At 44.2% G+C, this 21,943-nt stretch overlaps 2 protein-coding genes across 10 annotated transcripts in view; one reads left to right on the top strand and one right to left on the bottom strand.

Moving 5' to 3' along the window:
- The window catches only part of AURKA (aurora kinase A), a 19,627-nt gene extending 8,883 nt beyond the window's left edge, over nt 1–10,744 (bottom strand). The window contains exons 1-5 of one of the 3 annotated variants that reach the window (XM_060122514.1): nt 10,319–10,744; nt 6,647–6,690; nt 3,669–3,948; nt 1,591–1,645; nt 341–532 (exon numbers count right to left, since the gene is read on the bottom strand). In XM_060122514.1, coding sequence (XP_059978497.1) covers nt 341–532; nt 1,591–1,645; nt 3,669–3,948; nt 6,647–6,685 — 566 coding nt within the window. In that variant the 5' untranslated portion in view covers nt 6,686–6,690; nt 10,319–10,744. The remainder of the gene's footprint in view (nt 1–340; nt 533–1,590; nt 1,646–3,668; nt 3,949–6,646; nt 6,691–10,318) is intronic. The other 2 variants (XM_060122515.1, XM_060122516.1) reach the window with 2 other exon arrangements.
- CSTF1 (cleavage stimulation factor subunit 1) lies at nt 9,664–21,943 on the top strand. 7 transcript variants are annotated; one of them, XR_009535123.1, is made up of 7 exons: nt 10,534–10,887; nt 13,019–13,219; nt 15,161–15,438; nt 15,603–15,800; nt 16,556–16,946; nt 19,734–20,072; nt 20,844–21,943. XR_009535123.1 is itself a non-coding variant. In XM_060122509.1 (7 exons), exons 3-7 carry the CDS (start codon nt 13,051–13,053, stop codon nt 19,991–19,993), a joined length of 1,296 nt encoding a protein of 431 aa, XP_059978492.1. In that variant the 5' UTR covers nt 10,534–10,904; nt 11,547–11,684; nt 13,019–13,050; the 3' UTR covers nt 19,994–21,943. The 7 variants fall into 7 exon arrangements, 6 of the variants coding, with proteins under 6 accessions (XP_059978496.1, XP_059978493.1, XP_059978492.1 ...); XM_060122509.1 differs by adding an exon at nt 11,547–11,684 and having other exon boundaries at nt 10,534–10,904; nt 19,734–21,943; XM_060122513.1 differs by lacking the exon at nt 10,534–10,887 and adding an exon at nt 9,664–9,684 and having other exon boundaries at nt 19,734–21,943.

Below are 21,943 nucleotides of genomic sequence, written 5' to 3'. Positions count from 1 at the left end.
TTTTGCTTTTTTTTTTTTTTTTTTTAATTCACCGAAAGCAAAAAGAAAAAGATCCACTGGCCAAAGTCAACCTGTAGGCTGCCAGTTTGCAACCTAACTCAAAATAAAAGGTATCATTCCCTTTAATTACCCACCAAAACAAAACAAAACAAGAACACCTCCAGTAAATTACTCCATCAACAAAACAAACCTTCAAGCAATTTTTCAGGACCACGGCACTTAAGTCTAGTGAATTTAGTCACTCTGCAGTACTACGGAGCCAGCCTTCTACAAAGAAGTTTACAATCGTTTAACTCTTAAAGTTCTGTACGCCACTCTTCCTGGACATCTGAAAACTTACCTAAGGTGGGACTGTATTTCTACTTCCCTCCTCAGCTGATGCTCAACTCCTGCTTTCTCCAACTGAGCTTTAAATAATACCTTAAGAGCCAGGATAAACTTGCTTTGTTTTTCTCTCGCCAAATAAACATTACCAAACTTTCCTTTACCCAGCGGGCGACCAATTTCAAAATCTTCCAAAGCCCACTGCCTTCTAGGAAAGAATTGAACATTTTAAAATGTGAAGAAAACACATCTTTTCTAACAATGTATATTAGTGAGTAGTAGACATCCTATAAATTTTATATTCAAAGTTGTATTGAGTATGTACCCTCTGCAAGAACCAAACCAATAACCACAATTAATGAGTCACCACAGACATTAAGCCCCCCATGCCCCCACCCGCCATCAGCTGAGTGACTCTGTGACAAGGAACAACCTGGACTGTTAGAACTGAAGCACTCACTGGGAAGTGTCCCACGGCAGTACTATGCCCTGGAGCACAGACCTATTAACAACAACACTTAGGACCGTAAGAAGGATTAGATGAGTAACTGGAGAGGGAAAAATGCTGCAGAACCACCTGTGAGCCTCTTTCAAACCAAGCACAGCCTCCACCACTCTGGTTAAGCGAGTGGGATGGAGCCCGCAGGGCAGTGGGGCGAGAACCATTGGATGTAGATTCTCAGAAAGCCTCCGGTAGGTGCTAGAGCAAAAAAGGCTACGGATTCATTCCTGGCTCCTATCACATTCTAGAATCTAGACAATTCAGAGACTGAGAGCAGGGGAAAATACAGCCAAGCTTTATTATGAGGAACAAGTATAATAATTCTGTCAATACTTTCAAAATACCCAGACAGTCATGTATTAGTCCATAGCTCTGCAATAGGACCACATTTTGTTGTTGTTTTTTTAACTTCCACCTCTTTACTAGAATAGAAAAAAGTATAGAAGCATACATAAACCATATGTAGTAGTTACTTCTGAAGGTGGAGAGGAACTTTCACTTCACACATTTCTGTAGCAGATTCATACAAGTCATTTCTAAATTTGGAAAGCAATAAGAAAAACTCGAGTCCCTAATAAACATCCATCATTAAAATTCCTTCTCCCTTTCTTTAAAGATTGGAAATTTGAAACATCTATATTTTCTAAGTGAAAATACAGTATAAAGACCTATTTTAAAAGTGTTCCCATAACTAAATTTGCAATTAAATGGTGTATTCTAGTAGAATGATGGCACAGAACTCTGTAAACAAGATAAAACTTTACCTTTTTGATTCTTCATTTTTCTGTTTTGATGCCGCTTCCTTTTCAGGATTATTTCCTAGATAGAGTAAGTTAAAAACCTGTTTTTAGAATAACTATGCAGAATAAGTTAGAAATCTTTGATTAGAGATGAATATTAGTGTATGTCCAAAATATTAGTGTATGTCCAGAATGATAGATCTGAACTATTTCTAGTTTTTTTTTGTTTTTTTTTTTAAAAAAAAGGGACTTCCCTGGTGGTCCAGTGGTAAAGAATTCGCCTTACAGTGCAGGGGTTGCAAGTTCTATCCCTGGATGGGGAACTAAGATCCCACATGCCGAGGGGCAACTAAGCCCATGCGCCACAACTACTGAGCTCGTGCGCCTCAACTACAGAGCCCATGCAATCTGGAGCCCGTTCACCACTACTAGAGAAGAGAAAAACAGCGTGCTGCAACGAAAAGATCCCGCATGCCTCAACGAAGATCCCGCATGCCAAAACTAAGACCCAACGCAGCCAAAATAAATAAATAATAAATAAAATATTTTTTAAAAAGACTACTTACTACACTGTAACCTCACTCCTGCCATTTGAAGTCTTTATAGAACTTCGAGAGTAAAGACAAGCAGATACATATAGCTAGGCCCTTAGATAATCTCCTTGAAGCCTCAGTTTCTTTTTTTTTTTTTTTTTTTTTTTTTGCGGTACGCGGGCCTCTCACCGTTGTAGCCTCTCCCGTTGCGGAGCACAGGCTCCGGACGCGCAGGCTCAGCGGCCATGGCTCACGGGCCCAGCCGCTCCGCGGCATGTGGGATCTTCCTGGACCGGGGCACGAACCTGTGTCCCCTGCATCGGCAGGCGGACTCTCAACGACTGTGCCACCAGGGAAGCCCCCTGAAGCCTCAGTTTCTAAATGAAGAGCTTCTAAAGCAGAATTACCAATCTTCCCATCCATCACAAGCTCCCATCTCATCACCTTTTCCCCAGGAGGTGGGCCAGCCAGCTGTCCATTTGCTACAGACAATGTGCAACAAAACATAAGCCAACCACCACCTCCTTCCACTGTCTTGGTGGCCAAGGGGAAATTACATGGGACATTTCCACTTGTCTATTTCCAGCACTTCAAACTCTTAACAGCAGCACATTTTGCTCTGGTCAGGTATTTGAATTCAGGCCTCAACTGGACTCTTCCCCTCCCTGGTTCACAATCTCAGTTAAGGCCACCAGTATAACCACCATCCCCATGTCCAGTTTATTGCCCAGTTCAGTCAAGTCTGCATCCTAAGTGAGCTCTCGGATTTGTCTGCACCACTCCATCCTGGCTGTCTTCAAATAAGTTAACACTTCAAAATCTTAGCTTCCTCCTCCACAAAACCAAGTTAAAAACCATGGCTGCCTTTGTAGAGTGGTTACGAGGACAGAATGACACAACGCGGATGAAGGAAGCCTGCGGTGTGAGCACTCACACCTGGTAAATGCTAACTATTAGCACCGACCCTGCTCTGCCTAGGTCAGGCCGCTGCCATATCGGCCCCAAACCACAATGGCTTCCCTCCTATCTGGTACCCCTGGGTCCAGCAATGCTACTCTCCAATTCATGCCCCACATTCAGATGAGCTTTCTATAAAGGCAAGTCAGCCCGTCCTCCGCTCAAAAACCTTTCAGCAGCTTCCCAGTGCACACGGGATAAAGCCCCACTCACCGCGGCCAGCAGTGCCCACCTCGACCTGACCTGGCCCGCCTCAGTCCACCCACTCCCCACGCCGGGCACTTCCCTCCACACCCCAGAACCCTGAAGTTGTTCAGCTCCAAGAGTACCTGCTACAAGAACCCCATCCCTCCCCTCCGCCCCTACTATGCAATCAAAGAACACGGCACTGGTGCTGTGTCCTCCCTGGCTGCCAACTCTTCCTTGAGGGTGGGAGTCCGGCCTGGCCCACAGGAGACACAGGTACTTCACCCGGACACCAGATTTTCTCCCCATCCTCAGTAGAAAATGACGTAAAAGCTAGGGTTCCAAACAATAAACACACGTCTACACACTTGCTTTTTTAGCAACTAAAAAGAATGACTCTCCAATGAGCCTCAGAGCGCTGATTACCAGGTGCTGGGAGCTGGGGCTGCTCGCTCTTTTGGGTATTACTCAGCGGCCTGGAGACAGGACGAGGGGCGCTGGCTGCCTGCGTCGGCTTCTGCTTCAGGGGCTGTACGGGTTTTTGGCTGGAGACAAGCTTTTGCACTTGTGAAGGAACACGCTGTGAGGAATTTGAAGGACACAAGACCCGCTGAGCCTGGCCACTGTTCGCAGACACCGGATTCTGAGAAGGAAATTGCTGAGTCACCGGAACACGTTTTGGGCCATCACCAAGTGGAACTGTAGTCTAGATTGGGGAGGAAAAAGGAACTTTATGGTCTCCATGAACGAAAGCTGAATATCAAGAGAATATTCCAAAAGTTTTTTTTCCAATATAAGAAAATGAGTGTCACTCACTGATAACAGACGTTAGGGGAAAGCGATTTTAATCAGCACTTCCAGAGCATACAGTGTATGGCTGCAATACCTGAATGACACCGCCTCCCCTTCCCCAACACCCACCCCTAAAAAGCACGCCCCCATAAACAAATGTTCATGAACAAACTTTCATTGAAAAAAGGAGGCATTAAACACTAAGAATTCACAATGACTTGGGAATTATTATTTAGCAAGAAGCTGCAATTTGGAAACTGTATACCAAAATCCCAATTCCAATGACATTTCTTTGACAATACCTATGTTTAGAAAAGAGACTGAAAGAAATACAACAAAATATTCAACAGTGATTTTTTTTAAATTATTATTTATTTATTTTTGGCTGTGTTGGGTCTTCGTTTCTGTGCGAGGGCTTTCTCTAGTTGTGGCGAGCGGGGGCCACTCTTCATCGCGGTGCGCGGGCCTCTCTTGTTGCAGAGCACAGGCTCCAGACACGCAGGCTCAGTAGTTGTGGCGCATGGGCCTAGTTGCCTCGCGGCATGTGGAATCTTCCCAAACCAGGGCTTGAACCCGTGTCCCCTGCATTGGCAGGCGGATTCTCAACCACTGCGCCACCAGGGGAGCCCTCAACAGTGATTATCTTTGAGTAAAGAAGTTTTGGAGAATTTCTGTACTTGCCAGATTTTCCACAAAAGCTAATTACTTTTTTTTTAACAATAATGACCACAGTTTTAATAGTCCAAAAAGCTAATTACTACTGATTTAGTAGTGTTTCAATTTCCAAGTGTTCAATACTGACAAAATGCATCTGAGGCAAAAGACAAAATAAATATAGGCTCTTCAAAAAGTTACTACCAGGGCTTCCCTGGGGGTGCAGTGGTTGAGAGTCCGCCTGCCGATGCAGGGGACACGGGTTCGTGCCCCGGTCCGGGAAGATCCCACATGGAGTGGAGCGGCTGGGCCCGTGAGCCATGGACGCTAAGCCTGCGTGTCTGGAGCCTGTGCTCCGCAACGGGAGAGGCCACAGCAGTGAGAGGCCCACGTACCGCAAAAAAAAAAAGTTACTACCAAAATATATTATTTACATGCCTGTAAGTTGGATGTCACGAGTTTTTAAAATACTTAAATTCTAAGGCCCTGAGCTAATCAAACACAGGGCAGGGGGCACTTCCTCTAGCTTCAATGGAGGAAATTTCCTCATAAACGAGCAAACAGTGCCAGAAGAGAAGCCTCAGAATCCATCACCAGCTTGCTGGTACAAGTGCTTTCCAAGAGAGGGTTTCCAACTTACAGGAAAAAGAGATTGCTTCTGAAATTAGCAGCATCCACAACACAGCAGACATTCAGGCAGCAAAAGACATTTTAAACATCAAGCAATTTTCTTTTTATGTAAATTTATTTATTTATTTTTGGCTATGTTGGGTCTTCATTGCTGCGCATGGCCTTTCTCTAGTTGCGGTGCACGGACTTCTTATTGCGGTGGCTTCTCTTGTTGCAGAGCACGGGCTCTAGAGCACAGGCTCAGTAGTTGTGGCGCACGGGCTCAGTTGCTCTGCGGCATGCGGGATCTTCCCGGACCAGGGCTTGAACCCATGTCCCCTGCATTGGCAGGCGGATTCTTAACCACTGTGCCACCAGGGAAGTCCCTAGAGCAATTTTTTTAAATGATTTTTATCATCAGAATTGAGAATCAAATACAGTGAACCAATTTAGCCTTTTTCTGGTTGGTCATTTTTACACTTTCAGCCAGTAAAAAAGGCTAAGTATCCATTTTTCAAAGATGAAGACTTCTAAAAACAAACCCCTCTCCTCAAAAAAAAAAAAAAGCAGTATTTATATTCTTCTAATTTCCTAGAAGGAAAAAAACCCGGGGATTACTTATATTAAAAGGATCTTTCTGTGAGACCCATTCACCTAACTGCTCCACAAATATTCATCAAATGCTAAGTAAGGGCCAGGGGGTCTCTGCTCCTGGATTCCAATCTCCCCCAAGCTGAACTGAGCACCCCTCCTAGGAATTACTCAGGTTATATGTATATATAGTATGGTACTGGCTCACACACCTACCCAGAAGGGCTCTAAGTTCTTTAAAGTCAAAGACCACATGCTTTTCACCGTTGTGATCCCTGCACCTGACACAGAACCTGGCTGCAATGCCCAGGAAATGCCCACTGAACTGCTGCTCGACATTCCTCTAAAGCGTGAGCAGAACCAACTACGGCAAAGAAATTAACTTCTGGAAAGCAAGGAAGTACGGGCAAGTGTTAAGCACCTACTACGTACATCATTATCCTGCATGCAATGGAGCAATAGAGATACTTAAACAGCTAACTGTAAGACAAAGCAGAGGAAATAAAAGTTACGGTGAAAGAAGCAACGAAGTGTTATTGAATGCGTAGAAAAATGACTAATTCCCACCCAAGAACGTGGTAGAGGGATCTAAAGTTACAACCCAGAATAAAGGTAAAAAGAATTCTAGATTTTAAACCCAATCTCAAACAACTATACCCCAATAAAAAAAATAATAATATAAATAAATAATAAAATAAAACCCAATCTCTCTTTGGGTTTTATAAATGTGACTTGAGATTACAGATTATTCGATTTACCTTAGGCCCCGAGATGCTGTTTTCTTTACATTTGTCCATGATGCCTGAAAAGAAAAAAGAACCACCTTTAATTTGTAAAAATCCACCTGCTTCCAAGTGTTATGCTGGATGAGGGTTATAAATCCTGATGAAAAAGCCTCAACAGCACACAGAATTTTACATGTTTTGTCATCCAAATGAGGCTGATAAGGGAGCAGTGTTTTCTCGCCTGATACCACGTGCAGGCATGGGGCCTTCCCCCCACCTCACACGCTGCAGCCCGCCCCTCCCCCGATACTCAGACTTCACTCCTGAACCGCCCTGTCCTGCCCCATCATCTCTCTAACGGACCACTTTCATCACTGTACAAGCCAGCTTCCACACCTGCTGCCTTCAGAACAAAAAAGGTCCTCTTTACCCCAAAACTGACTCAAGCTATGACCACATCTCTGGCCTCCCCTTTCAACAGCAAAGCTCTGCAAGTCTCTACCACTTCCCTCACGCTGCCACAAGCTCCCTCCCACAGGGCTTTTATCCCCACTGCCAGCCCAGCTCCAGACTGACCCCTGCTGTTGCTAAACCGAAAGGTCAATTCTCGGCCTTCTTCTAACGTGCATTCCCTGCATTCCAGGGGATCCTGCACTCTTTTTCCACTCCTTTCTTCACTTAGCTCGCAGATCTGTCTTCACCTTACTGCTGTCCCATCGCAACCGCCTTTGCTGATCAGCCTCACGCGTACCACCAATCTCAGTGTCTGGGGTGACTCCGGAATGGACTCTGCAGGTCTCCATCTACACCTGCCTACGGCCCCAGGACTCTGAACATCTTTAACAAGAGAACTCGAATTTGCATCTCCTGCCCTCCCCTCTCCTGCGACTGCCAGGCTCTCTAACAACCTGCTCAGGATCCCCCAGGAAGGTCTGCCAGGCGTCTCAACCCAACACACCAAATGAAACCTCTTCTCTCCGGCACACTTCTTTTCCCCTTTGCCATGGGGGTTGCCCAGAAACACTTCTTTCCCAACTACACTCACTCCTTCGGTGAGCTCATCCCGTCTCCTGGCTTTCAGTACCATCCACAGGCTGAGGATCCCCAAATTTCCATCGGAACTCTGACCAGCTGGTAATCTGAGAGCATCTCAATCTTAAACTGTCCCCAACTGAAGTCCTGCTCCCTTCCCCACCCCATCTCCGGCAACCTGCTCTCTCGGATGGCGGACTGGGCTGCCCCCATCTCAGTAGACGGCAAATCCATCCTGCCAGTTGCTCAAGTCTAAAGTCTTAGCACAATCTTTTACACGGTTCTCCCTCAAAACCCTTATCTGATCCATCAGCATATCTTACAGGCTCTATCTTCAAAATCACTGCTCACAGCCTTTACTACTCCCACCTCGTCAAACCACAATTTTCTCTCCCCGCAATTATTTGCAAAAGGCTCCCCAATGGTCACTCTGCTTCCACCCTTCTCCCATTAAGTCCATTTGCAACACTGTGCCCAGTGATCCCATTAACAAGTCAGATATATGGTCCTTGGTTCAGAGGCCCCTCATGGTTCCTCAACTCAAATTCAAAATCTTACTTGCACATATAGGCCTATAAAGCCTCACAGAATGTGGATCTTGACCACCTCTGTGACCAGATCTCCTCCTCTTCTCTACTGCACACCAGCCATTCAGGGCTCCTCCCTTTCCCTGGCAGAGAAGTCCCCTGCCACAGGGCCTTTGCACTTCCTGTTCCCTCTACCTATGAGGCTCCTCCCTAAAAGAGAAGTGTGGCTGTTCCTTCATTTCATTCATGCTGAGATGCCCCTTTCAGATCATCTTTTACTTAACACCTTACATAACATTATTTGTACTTGTTTACCTTCTGAGTCCCCAGACTCAGATACCCAGCTATCTGCTCAGTATCTCTAAAGAAAGTAAGCTCCACAGGAGGAAGAGCTTAGTCCCATTTTGTTCACTGTTACCTCCCCAGAACATGCCTGGCACACAGTATGTATGCTCATCTTTTGGGAATGAATCAATCCATTAACAAAACAGATCAGTAATAAAAAATAGTTTCTAACACTTAGCAAGTGTTAGAATCACTTCCTGTGAGTCAGGCACAACAACCTATCAAGTAAGTAGAACATAAACTCCAAGAAAGCAGAAACCTTTCTCTATTTCTCTTACTCAGATGCTCCTTATACTCTAGAATCCAATCAGAAAACACTCTTCAGCCCCACGCTTTCACATCCACTTTATAAGTAATCAAATAACTCCACCTCGAAGCCGGGACCAGGCTAAAGAGCCTGGAGTCCTTATAAACAGCCATTTAGACATAATAGACAAAAAAGAAAAGGAAATACATTCTCCTCGAATTTCACACACGCTCTGATGCTTTCTTCACTCTCCCTAACAGTTACAAGCAGCAGACTCATGAGAGCACACAGACCAATGAACACTGAACCGTCTTCCACAGAAGCTACAGACATTCACGCCAATGTAATGCACTTTCCTTCTCAGGAAGCACAGTAACAGAATGGAACATGATTCTGATCCAGAAATTCTGGAGAAAGCCTCAAGAAGACTGCTTCTCAGGTGATTCTGGCCTGCAGCGGAGTTCAGGAGTCACATGTCCAGACGACCTGCACAAGATCCCTGCAGTTCAAACTAGAGATCCTACTAGTCTAAACAGCAAAACAGATTTGCACTGTGGGTTGAGGCTTTTCCTTCCTTCGTTAAACCTGCAAATGTCTGCACAGATGCAAGAGAGTGGAGAGGAAATGAGTATGTCGCTGAGAAGCATTTAATTCAAAGAACTAGGAAGGTTAAGGATGAGCAGGAAACAGTGAAAGGGTGATAGCTACATCTACATCAGGAGGACATTCGCTAGAAATGGAGACTTTCAGGCCCAACCCCAGACCTAACAACTACATCCTGCATTTCAAAGACACCCCCAGATGACCAGTATGTGGCTGGGCTAGACCACGAGTTCTCAACGAAACATCAGAATCACCTGCAGAGCTTGATAAAAATACAGACACCTGAGTCCTACACCCAAGCGCTTCTGATCCCTTAGGTGGGTTCATATTTTTAACAAAGACGCTCAAGTAATCCCGATAAGGGTAGTCCAAGGTCTACGGTTTGAGAAGTACTGGCCCAGGAAGGCCTCTTTGAGGAAGTTATTTATTCACCCACTCATCCGTCCCGCCCGGACAAGGGCCTTTTCCGGCTAGTCTACCCAAAGTAGCCCCCGGTTCCTAGCGCCCTTCCCTAGTGGAAGTTATCTTGCTACTTCATCGTCTGTCTCCCCACCCCCCAGAACGCAAACTCCAAGACAGCAAAAACCTTCTGTACCTCCTTACCCAGGTGCTCACTGAACACGAGAATCCCATCAGAAAGCACCCCCCCAGAGCCCCCCCCCCACGCCACACAACCCAACGCACTCCAGGTGTTTAATAAACACCAGGCGGCATGTTACAGGGCGTCTGGGGACCCAGGAGCTGATGGGAGGGCGCTGGAAAAGCACGGGGGGACGCAGGGAGGAACGGGGGGGAACGCAGGGAGAAACTGGGGGACCAAGGGAGACTTTCTCGCCCCGACCCTCCCCTCGCCGGCCCAGCGGCCCCAAAGACCTCTTCCCTCCCACCCACCCCCAAAGGCCACCCAGGGTCCTCCCGCCCGCCTCACAGAGATGCCCCAGTTCTACGTACCTACGGCCTCCCACCTCCGACCCGAAGGCTCCGAGTCCTCCCGAGAGCTCGGCCGTTAGGAGTCAAAGTCTTCATTTTAAATAGGAGTTAAACCCTCGAACCCGAAAGCTGATTGGTCGGGGCTAGAGAGGCGCTGCATTTTCATTGGTTCAAAACCAACTCGACGGCTTGAGTCACGGCCCGGCGGAGACGGCGCGCAGGCGCACTTGCTTCGCAAGGCCCCGGAAGTGATGGAGGCAAAGGCCCGCCACATCTGTGGCCGTTCTAGCGGCCGTTCTAGCGCCCGCGGTGCTCTCCGGGTCTGACATTTGTCCGTGAGGCAGCAGTCCCTTGGCGTCAGGGTTGCCGCGTCGGAGATAAAGTCGGAGGAGGTGAACGAATCTCTAGAACGCGCCCGTAAGATGGCGAGAAGGGCAGGAGCGAGTGGGGTCAATCGATAGCGCAGCGCTCGGCGCGATGCCCTTTGTGCGTGCGCAGTGAAGGTGCGCCCGGAGCGATCGATTGGGCAGGATTCGCGTCTCCATTTTTCTAGGAGAGAGCGCGGGAGACCGAGAGAGCAGGACGATCCGGTATGGGGGAGCCCTGGGTGCGTGGAATGGCGGGTGCGGTCGGCTAGCGCCTTTGGGGCACCACAGGAAAGACGCGGGCGAGGCGGGAAGAGTCAATAGTGAGCGGGGTGGCATGCGCCCTGAGTTGCCAGGCTGGGCCCGCACTGTCGCTCCTCTTCCTCAAAGGCCTCTCTTTCACCCTCCATTCTTCGCTAGCCTCTAGCTCGGGGTCATAGCGGAGCGTACGGTGAGGGGGCGTTTGTGTTCTCTCCCTGGTCTTCCTTCCAACTACGGGTACAACCAGTCCTGGACTGGTTACTTCCTGTCTTGGGGCCGCAGACCCTTCACCTGCAAATTGGGGGCGGTAATTAGGGCGCTTTCTAGCCCAGCGAACGGAAGTTCTATGGGAGTTGAGAAGCAGGGCTCGTCCTCTCTTTTCCTATTTTAATCTCTTGGTAGCCCTATGATGCGCCTGGCACGAGTGAAGGATGGAATAGTGGTTACGCTGTGGGTTCTGGGGTGGGTAATCCTGGTGGCCACTTTAACCTTGGACGAGTTACGCAGCCACGTTTTACTTGCAGTATTTCCTAACCTCTTTGAGCCGGTTTCAAAATCTCTGTTGTGTCCTAATATTGTCTACACAAGAATATATTTATATATATTTGCTTAATATCCATCAGTAGAGCACAGTAAGAGCTCAGGCTCTGGGTTAGGATCCAGGCTCCGCCATTTACAGGCTGTTGGATCCTGGGTGAGTTAACCTTCCTGTGCCTCCGGTTGCCCACCTCTAAAATGGCATAAGCTGAAGATTGAATGAGGTAATGCATATTAGTTGCTTACACCATGTGTGTTATATGCGGAATGTCTAATGAATTTTAGCTAGTTTATCATTAAGTTTTTAAGGAGCAGTACACGCAGCAATTAGAACAACATCATCTCTGGAGTCAAACCGTCTGCGTTCTAATGCTGGTTCCTCCAGGCACTAATTCTGAGACCTTGGGCAAGTTATTTCCCCTCCTCACCTGTAAACAAGATTACTGGACCTCCTTTATAGGATGTTGTTGAGGATTGAGATGAAACATGGTAAACACATTGGCTATTCTTATCATCAGTAGCCTCAGTAATTCTCCAGAGGGCCTTGGGTAGTTAAAAACACTGTTCCCGCCCCTTTCCTACAGCACCTCCCACTTTCAGAATCACCCCTGTGAAGTGGTGTTAACTGCCCACTCCCCGCCCTTCTTTCTTATATTCTTCTCTCTCTCCTGTGCTCTGCCTTCCAATTTTCTTCTGTGCCACAGCTACCTGTCTGCCTGTGACTTTTATTCTTTATCGCTGTTCCCCAGCTCCTGCAGCTTTCCGATACCTGTACAGATCTACACGTGTACAGACATTGATTTTTATAATCAGATTATCTAATCATGTCAACCAATTGGAGTTCTTTTTTTTTTTTTGCATAAACTGGAAACCATCTGTAATTTTCTCTTTTGCTTTCTGAGCCGGAGAGAGAACTTAAACACTTGTAAGTCAATCTAAACGCACAGTCCTTCCAGTTTTTCCATTTTTTATAGTTATTTTGGCTGTATCCTATTTGCCAATATTTTATTCAGCAGTGCTTTCCAAAGTATTCTGTAATTAAATTATGTAATGTAACAAGCTCGGTTGCCTTGAAACATGTTTTAAGAATGACCATAACTGACATTAGTAAACATAACAGCTTAGCTGGTGGAAACAGTAGTGTCTAGACGTCCAACAGTAGCAGCTGTTGTACCTATTGCAAACATTAGCCAGGGTTTCATTAACAGAAGAAGTGGAAGATTCTGGGATAGCAGTAAAGAATAAAAATTGCAGGTGGGTAATTTAGCAGAGAAAAAATGTTCATGAAGAGAGGTTCTACTGTAAATATTGGCTAACGTGATTTGAACCATTTCTGTGTGCTACTGTGCTCAATGCTCTACATGTATCATCTTGTTTAGCCTTCACTGACTTATTTAACAGCTGAGGACCCTGATCTCAGAGAAACGTAGTTGCTGACCAAAGATAATGCTGATAGAGCTGGGATTTAAGCCCTGGAAAGGCTGACCAGATTCCTGTGTTGCTTCTGTGGTTTGCTAGTGCCTCTGCCCCTCATCATCTCCTGTTTTCTCTCTTGCAGCTGGCAGGGAAATTACCTTCCTCTCCTCCAAGATGTACAGAACCAAAGTGGGCTTGAAGGATCGCCAGCAGCTCTACAAGCTGATCATTAGCCAGCTGCTCTATGATGGCTACATCAGCATTGCTAATGGCCTCATCAATGAAATCAAGCCTCAGTCTGTGTGTGCGCCCTCGGAGCAGCTCCTGCACCTCATCAAACTAGGTGACTTGCGAGCGCACGTTCAGTGAGCCCGTGACAAGCGTTCAGATGTTTGTCAGGATTGCTGCCCTTTACTTTTAGTGCCTAGTATGTGTCGAGCACAGTGCTGGGTAATGAAGGAGAAAGCGAAGTCCAGAGTGTGAAGGTTTTGAGCAGGTTCTGGCCTCAGGGTCTTTATGTGAATTATCTGGAGCTTTCTGCCGCTGTATTATTGACTTCAAGTCTCAGCTCAGATGTCGTCTCAGAGTCCTCCTCATTTCTTCTAAAATAACCCGAACATCTTCCCCGTACCTCCGCAAGTGCTCTAAAACAGCAATCCCATTTCCTTTGTAACAGAATCACTGTCTGAAATTTTCTGTATTGTTTTGAGTTTCCCACACAATCCATACCACCTGCCAGAAGACTGCGAGCTGTTTTGCTTTGGGTTTGGGTTTTATTTTTTTGGCTGCGTCAGGTCTTAGTTGTGGCACGCAGGCTCTTTGTTGTGATGTGCAGGCTTCTCTCTAGTTGTGGCATGCGGGTTTTCTCTCTCTAGTTGTGGCGTGAGGGCTCTGTAGTTTGCAGCACGTGGGCGTCTCTTTGCGGCTTATGAGCTCAGTAGTTCTGGTGCCCGGGCTTAGTTGCCCCGCGGCATGTGGGATCTTAGTTCTCCAACCAGGGATAGAACCCTCATCCCCTGCATTGGAAGGCGGATTCTTTATGACTGGACCCCTGGGGAAGTCCCAGACTGCAAGTTTAATAAAGATATTGAACCTTGTCTTGTTCAACAGTGTGTCCAGGTGCTTGCCTGTGTCATAGAAAGCACTCAGTAAAATACAGAATTGCCAAACATATTTATACTCTTTGACTTGGCAGTGTAAACTGTTCGAATTGGCCTGAGGAAATAAAATGAATTCCACTGAAATGCCCAACAATATGGAATTGGTTGTACATGTTCTCATATTCATAAAGTTGGATCCAACAACATGATGTGGGTGAACGTTTATTACACTGGCCAGGTGTTTATTCCATATGGGTAAATGACCGAGTATGTCACACCACGTTACATATTGTGATTTTATTTGTGTTTTAAGAAATGAAACAACTGTGTGCGTGGAGAAAGGTCCAGAAGAATTCATACCGCCATGTTAACAGTAATTATCTCTGGGTGATATAATATAAGGTTATGTTTGTTTTTTGTTTATCTGCATTTCTGATTTTTCCTATACTAATAAAAATTGTTTATATGATATGTCAAGTTATTTTTCAATTTAAAATGTATTTTCTGGGCTTCCCTGGTGGCGCAGTGGTTGCGCGATGCAGGGGACATGGGTTCGTGCCCCGGTCCGGGAGGATCCCACATGCCGCAGAGCGGCTGGGCCCGTGAGCCATGGCCGCTGAGCCTGTGCGTCCAGAGCCTGTGCTCCACAACGGGAGAGGCCACAACAGTGGGAGGCCTGCGTACCGCAAAAACAAAACAAAAAAAAAAAGGATTTTCTTGTTAAACTTCAGTTTGTTTAAACCTCAACATTCTTTCAAAGATGTTTCACTAATGTTATTACTAACAATATATCTGACTTAATGAGCTTCAGAGCTGCTACTAACAGATCTCAACACTAAAAATATTAAAATTCGAAATCGGGAAAAATGGACAATTTAATTACAGAACTGCTGTTTTTCAGTTTCTGTAGTTGTGGTTAAAGTAGAAACTTTTGGAGGCAAGTATCTGGGGAGGTGACTTTACCTATTGGAACCTAACCTGCCACAACGCCTATTGCCTTACAGCGTTGTCACTGTTTGTGCACCCAGGTCACAATACATAACTTTGTACAGTATTAAGTACCATGCAGCTCCAAGAAAGAGTAAGTTGACATCAGCAAACACCTTTCCCAGTTTGGATCCAGAACTTTGTCCTGTCTTTTTAAAATAACGTTTTTTCATGCCCTTAATTTTTATTCCTTTCAGGAATGGAAAACGATGATACTGCAGTTCAGTATGCAATTGGTCGGTCAGATACAGTTGCCCCTGGCACAGGAATTGACCTGGAGTTTGATGCAGATGTCCAGACTATGTCCCCAGAGGCTTCAGAGTATGAAACATGCTATGTCACGTCCCATAAAGGACCATGTCGTGTAGCTACCTATAGTAGAGATGGGCAGTTAATAGCTACTGGATCTGCTGACGCTTCCATAAAAATACTTGACACAGAAAGAATGTTGGCCAAAAGTGCCATGCCAATAGAGGTAAAAATCCTGGTAATGTACTTACCATTTGCCTTTTGTTGTTCATTCTTGGGAGAATGAGAGCATAGTTTAAACCAGTTTTAACTTAGCATAGCTGTAGAATGTATACTTTGAGCCAGACAGATTTTACACTTCAAGATTCTCTTCTCTTCTTGCTGGCCTAGGTCATGATGAATGAGACTGCACAGCAGAACATGGAAAACCACCCAGTGATTCGAACTCTTTACGACCACGTGGATGAAGTCACGTGTCTCGCTTTCCACCCAACAGAACAGATCCTTGCCTCTGGTTCAAGGGACTATACTCTTAAATTATTTGATTATTCCAAACCATCTGCAAAAAGAGCCTTCAAATACATTCAGGTTAGGAATGTTTGGAAAGGAGCTGTATGCATTTTTTTCCCTAAATACAATGAGCTGTTGTGTGGCTCTTCTCTTGTTAAAAGTCGTCTCAGTGGTCATCCTGTGAATAGAGAGGATGGCAGCAAGGACGCAGCGCCCACTGCAAATGGCACGGCTCTCATGCTGTCACGCGCCCACCTCTGGCCAGTGAGGATGGCTGCCGGTCACAGATACAGTTCAGAATGCACATCACATTTTAAAGGTTGCAGATTCCTGTTTAAAGACAAAACACAATGAACTTCTCTAACTTAGGGGAATTAAAAAATTATTCAGTTGAAATTCTCAGGTGTTTGCTGGAAAAGCGACATTTGGTGCTCTGTTTTGAATATGCGGTTCAGAAATGCTAATGTTTTTGTAGTGGCTTCCACTTCAATATTTGGAGCCCTGGGACAAATTAAAGAAACTCTTCTTATAGTATATTTTTATTCATTAATCGTATGTGAATGTGTCATAGATTGATAGTATTCCCTTCTGAGTTGACCCATTGTTTATGTGCAAATGATGAAGCTCACCTGTGATCTTCGGAATAATCTCACCAGTAGATAGTTTCGGAAATCTTTGTTCAGATGGTCCTTTTGTGTATTCCAGAAAGTTCTTTGTTCTTCTCTTACCTGTGTAATATCTAGTCATTGTTTTATGGGTTCTTTGCATCAGCCAAATATTTTCCCCATTTCCTGTGGGTTTAATTGTTCACCACTTGGTCTCTTTCCCAACAGGAGGCTGAAATGTTACGCTCCATCTCTTTTCATCCTTCTGGAGACTTTATACTTGTTGGAACTCAGCATCCTACTCTTCGGCTTTACGATATCAACACATTTCAGTGCTTTGTCTCTTGCAATCCTCAAGATCAACACACTGATGCCATATGTTCCGTTAATTACAATCCTAGTGCCAATATGTATGTGACTGGCAGCAAGGACGGCTGCATCAAATTGTGGGATGGTGTTTCAAATCGATGCATCACCACTTTTGAGAAAGCACATGACGGTGCTGAAGTTTGTTCTGCCATTTTTTCCAAAAATTCAAAATACATTCTGTCAAGTGGAAAAGACTCTGTAGCTAAACTTTGGGAAATATCAACAGGACGAACCCTGGTGAGATACACAGGTATGTGAGAAGTTGATATTACTTCACATTTCTGAGGCATTTTAGTTTCCAGAACTCTTAGATCCTCGAACTAGATCCACACAATAAATCTATGTGGATCAAACAAGAGGCAGAGCTGGAAATAGAACCACGGTTTCTTTGCCCTTCTCAAATGTTAACAGCTAAAATTAGATCTGATTCCATGCAAGTAACACTTGAGAATTAGGTGGTCTGTTTGTAGACCCATGGCCTGCCCACTTCCCGCAAAAACATGAAAGCAGTCCAGAGAAGAGACTCAGTAAGTGAGAGGAAAGATCTTGGCTCATGCCTGAGAGAGGAGAAGGAGCCCCCAAAAGAGACCCCAAGTGTTCCGAACCTAGATATAAAGTGGGCCCTTCAGACAGAAACACAAAATTGTTAGACTGATTGTCTAATTTATGTTGGTCTCTAATTGTAACAGTTGTGCCTGTGAGCTCTTTTTATGAGATCTGTTTAAATTTATCCTATCACTAGTAGTCAGTGTTTGTCTAATTATTTGATAGTAAGTATTAAAATATTGTCTTTCATTTTCCTGTTCCTTGTAGCAGCAAAGGCTGTTTGGTAGAAAACTTCAGCTAGTTTCCTCTGTTGTGAGATGTTTGTGTCATACACTGAAATTTCCATGACCACAACTTTAAAACTCACAAGAAAACAACACTGTTGTAAGGGACTGCTGGGATGTTAATAAGTGAAGAAAATTGAAGAGTTGGTGACATCTGAACCACTAGGGTGCAGCATAACCTACCATAGATTTACCTCATTGTAACCAGAGTTTGCTTCCTGCCATCTCTCTGGCTTCTGATGTAGATGGTATAGCTAGCAAGTCTTGGGAAGAGTCATTTTTGTTTTACGAATGTTTGGGATATTTTATGGTTATATGTGGCTGATTGGTTTGTTTTTCTGGAGAATTGGGATTTAATTTTAAAATGAGATTATAATGAATTTATACGCAAATTCCCTCTTTTTCTAATTCACAGTTTAAGACCCCTTCATGTTAGCACTATTGGATCTGCTTTTCCAGTTTTAATCTTTAGTTAGAATTCAGAGGGCTCTTGAAATAATGAAGGAAAAGGAAAAACTATCAAGTAAACATTAGAAATTTTGATGTTAAAAGTTAATTTAGGGCTTCCCTGGTGGCGCAGTGGTTGAGAGTCCGCCTGCCGATGCAGGGGACGCGGGGTCGTGCCCCGGTCCGGGAGGATCCCACATGCCGCGGAGCGGCTGGGCCCGTGAGCCATGGCCGCTGAGCCTGCGCGTCCAGAGCCTGTGCTCTGCAACGGGAGAGGCCACAACAGGGAGAGGCCCGCGTACCGCAAAAAAAAAAAAGTTAATTTAAAACGCTATAAACAAAATTAAATGCTGGCTAGGGAAAAAAATATATAGCATAGGTAATAAGCATAGGTCATACGCTGCTCAGTAAACCCAAGAAAAGATGACCAACTTCACTCTAAACCTAAGAAATGAATATGGAAGTATCTTTTTGCTCATCAGATTTCAGGAATTTAAAAGATTGGTATTATATAGTATTGATAAACGTTTCAGGAAATCACATATTGTTAGGAATATGATTGGTAAAATACTTCTGAAGGGCAGCTTGGTGTCATATTATCAAAATTATATATATTTTTGACTTGCTATATCCACTGTTAGAAATTTAACCTAAAAAGATTCTTGGGAGGCATGCACATGCACACATAAAAAGGTATTCATCCCAGCATTATCTGGAGTAGTGGAAAGTTAGATAGAATATAAATGTCCAGAAGAAGCATTGAGTAAATTGTTACATAGCCTTTCACGGCATGCAGCCTTTAAAAATAAATACTCATAGTAATGCTTGTTGAACACTTATACTGCAAAGCTGAATGGGCATTACACCTCATTTTAATCCCTGCAACATCTTGTGGGCAGGTGCTGTAATTATCCCTGCAGAGCAGAGGAGACAGTTAAGGCCCAGGGATGTTATTCATTCAAAGTCACATCGCTAATAAGTACTGAGTCCAGATCCAGCACCAAAGTGTGTATTTTTATCCGTTAAGCTATATTCCCTCTTTGTAGGTCTCCACCACAAACTGTTGAATAAAAACTGTATGCCGTATGCCCTGATTTATATAAATTACAAACGCACACAGATTGGAAAAGATATTCACCAAAATGTTGACTGTGTAAAATTATCAGGCAGATTTTTTTTAATAGTTCATATAATACTTGAAACATAAAATATGCTTTTTTTAATTCATGGTGAAAAACAAAAAGCATAGAGTTTCCTCTTGGAGAGTGGCTGTTCATCCATCCCAGTGGTTCTAGTCCTAGGAATTTAGTCCTAAAGAAATAACGTGTTCTATACAAAGAATGTTTGTCACAGTATTACAGTTGGATACAAACTAACTGCCTAGCAGGAAAAGAATCATTACCTAATGGTGCTTCCAAACAATGGGATACTTTGCAGCCAGTAAAAACACAACGTATCCAACATGAAGTTAGATAATGTGGCACCACTTTTGTATTTTTTTAAGGTGTTTTTATGCCTAAAAATCCATCAGAACATTAATAGAGTCGCATTAGGTGGTGGGCCCAAAGGTGATTTTCTTCTTCATACATTTTTTAGAGTTACCAAAATTGCACAATAAATGTGTATTACTTCAACAATTGTAAAATGCAGTTTTTACGTCAACAGAGCTAATAACAAAAGTAGAACAGTCTGGGCTCTTGAGATGTGAACTGGAAAGCTAGCCCTGGTGCCCAGGCCTTAACCTCTCGGTCTCTGCGCAGGTGCTGGCTTGAGCGGACGGCAGGTGCACCGGACGCAGGCCGTTTTCAACCACACGGAGGACTACGTGCTGCTGCCTGACGAGAGGACCATCAGCCTCTGCTGCTGGGACTCGAGGACGGCCGAGCGCCGGAACCTGCTCTCGCTGGGCCACAACAACATCGTGCGCTGTATCGTGCACTCGCCCACCAACCCCGGCTTCATGACCTGTAGTGACGACTTCAGGGCGCGCTTTTGGTACCGGAGGTCAACCACAGACTAGAGCCGCCAGCGTTAAATAGGGTTCTTTCCTCGAGGACTCCGCCCCTCCTTCCCCTTGTGTCCCGCCATCAGCTTCAGTAGTAAGTCATTGTACCATCTTTGGCAGTTGTGCTGCCACCTCTGCGTCCTTCTGGGATTTGTATGAAAGAATCTTTTTTTACCTTGATGGAGAATCATGGTGGAAAATGTTGGAAACACAGATCTGTGCGGTTGTTCTGCAGTCACTGATTATTACAGTGTGATTTTCATCAGTTTTGTAAATACAGGACTTGCTATTTCCCTTGATCATTTGAAGAAGGATGGAGTGTTCAAGTGCTTTCTAGATCCCAAGTGGATCTGTCGTGAGGAACGTTCATTTGGATATTTTGTCAACTCTCGTGCCTGTTTTACATCCCCTTTGTACCTTTCCTTTCAGAATACATTTTGGCAGATACGGGGGCATATGGCTCTGAGAATCAAGAGTTTTATGCCACGTTAAAACCATTTTAGAACATCGATAGTATCAATTCTATCCTAAAGTGACATCACTCTGATAATAAAGTTCAGATCTGCGACGTTACTGGTAACACATTTTTCACTGCAGTGAAACTAATGACCAGCTTTTCCTGAAGATTTATAGGAGGTCTGTCTCCCATCACACGTCCCACATTATCCTTTCACAGCCTAAAATGCTTGTCTTCAGTAAATGTGTTTCTGATGAGATTATTGCCATTTGATAGGAAACATTGAAAATACATCCAGTGTAATCAAAACTAGGTGAGCCCGCTATTGCTCTCAGGTGTTGCTCATCTTCAGGAATGATTACTGTCAATTGACTTTGTTCTTATGTAATTTTAAATCTTACTTTTCAGTTCCCTTCAGCATGAGCCGTAACTACTCATCGTGGATAGACCCAGCAGCTGCATTCTCAGAAGATTTTTTGCAATTAACGAACTAATACAGGTTTTCTGGTTCTTGAAACTTGACAGTGGTTCTCTGGATTCAACTCTAGCTAGGTCAGAGAGCCCTGAGCTCCCCTTACAGAGAGAAACTTTGGTTTATCATTATCTCCCAATACAAATACCTCATGGTCTGGGTAGGAGTACCTAGAAATACAGTCTGGGATCATTTGATAAAGATACTAAATATGTTAATTGTTTTATGTTACAGGAATTTTATAGTCTTCTGAAGTTTATTGTATAAAAAGGCTGCTTTAGACATCATCCTTAAGGATCATTTTAACTCTTTGGTCTATAAAACCATTTTCAGCATTCTTAACATGGTAAGTCACAGGTTTTAGTTAAGATTTCCAAAGAGCTATATTTTTTGGTCTGTAGTGAGTTTAAATTTATTTTGTGTTCTCATTCTGCGGTATTTGAGCTTGGCCATCTGTGGGTGCTTTTCTTGTACGACCAAAAGAAACCTATTGGATAGAAACAAGGATAACCAGTTCTACCCCAAAATTACCAACCAAAACTACCCACGTTTTCCATCTTTCAGCCTATGAAACTGTAAAGCAGAGGCTCAACCTTTCTGCTTATTCTCTCTGGCACATGCACTGGGATGACCACACTGTACTCCTGATACAATTTCCATTGGACCTTTTTAACTATTCATGTATTTAAATGATACTGCCTACTTTTTCCAGCTTTTGGAATAGTCTCAGCAATAGATCTGTAGTTTCAGGACTTCTGTTTACAAGATCAAGATGCTTTTGTGTGTTTCCAAAATAGATTTCTTTTTAAATTTTTTTGCTTTTAAAAATCACATTAATGTTTGAAACTGGTGTAAATGCCAGGTATATTACATGGACTTGGTTTCATCACATCGTTAATTATTGTACCACTTAATTTTACCACATAACACCCTGACATTCAGATGGTGAGTAATATGCAGTTAAGAACTTATAACTTCTATGTTATTTTTTAAAGACATCTGATTTCTAAAATAAACTTTTTGTATATAATGATAA

This window comes from Lagenorhynchus albirostris, chromosome 15, assembly GCF_949774975.1.
Source record: "Lagenorhynchus albirostris chromosome 15, mLagAlb1.1, whole genome shotgun sequence".
Lineage (NCBI taxonomy): Eukaryota > Metazoa > Chordata > Mammalia > Artiodactyla > Delphinidae > Lagenorhynchus > Lagenorhynchus albirostris.
This window is presented reverse-complemented; position numbering and strand designations above follow the sequence as displayed.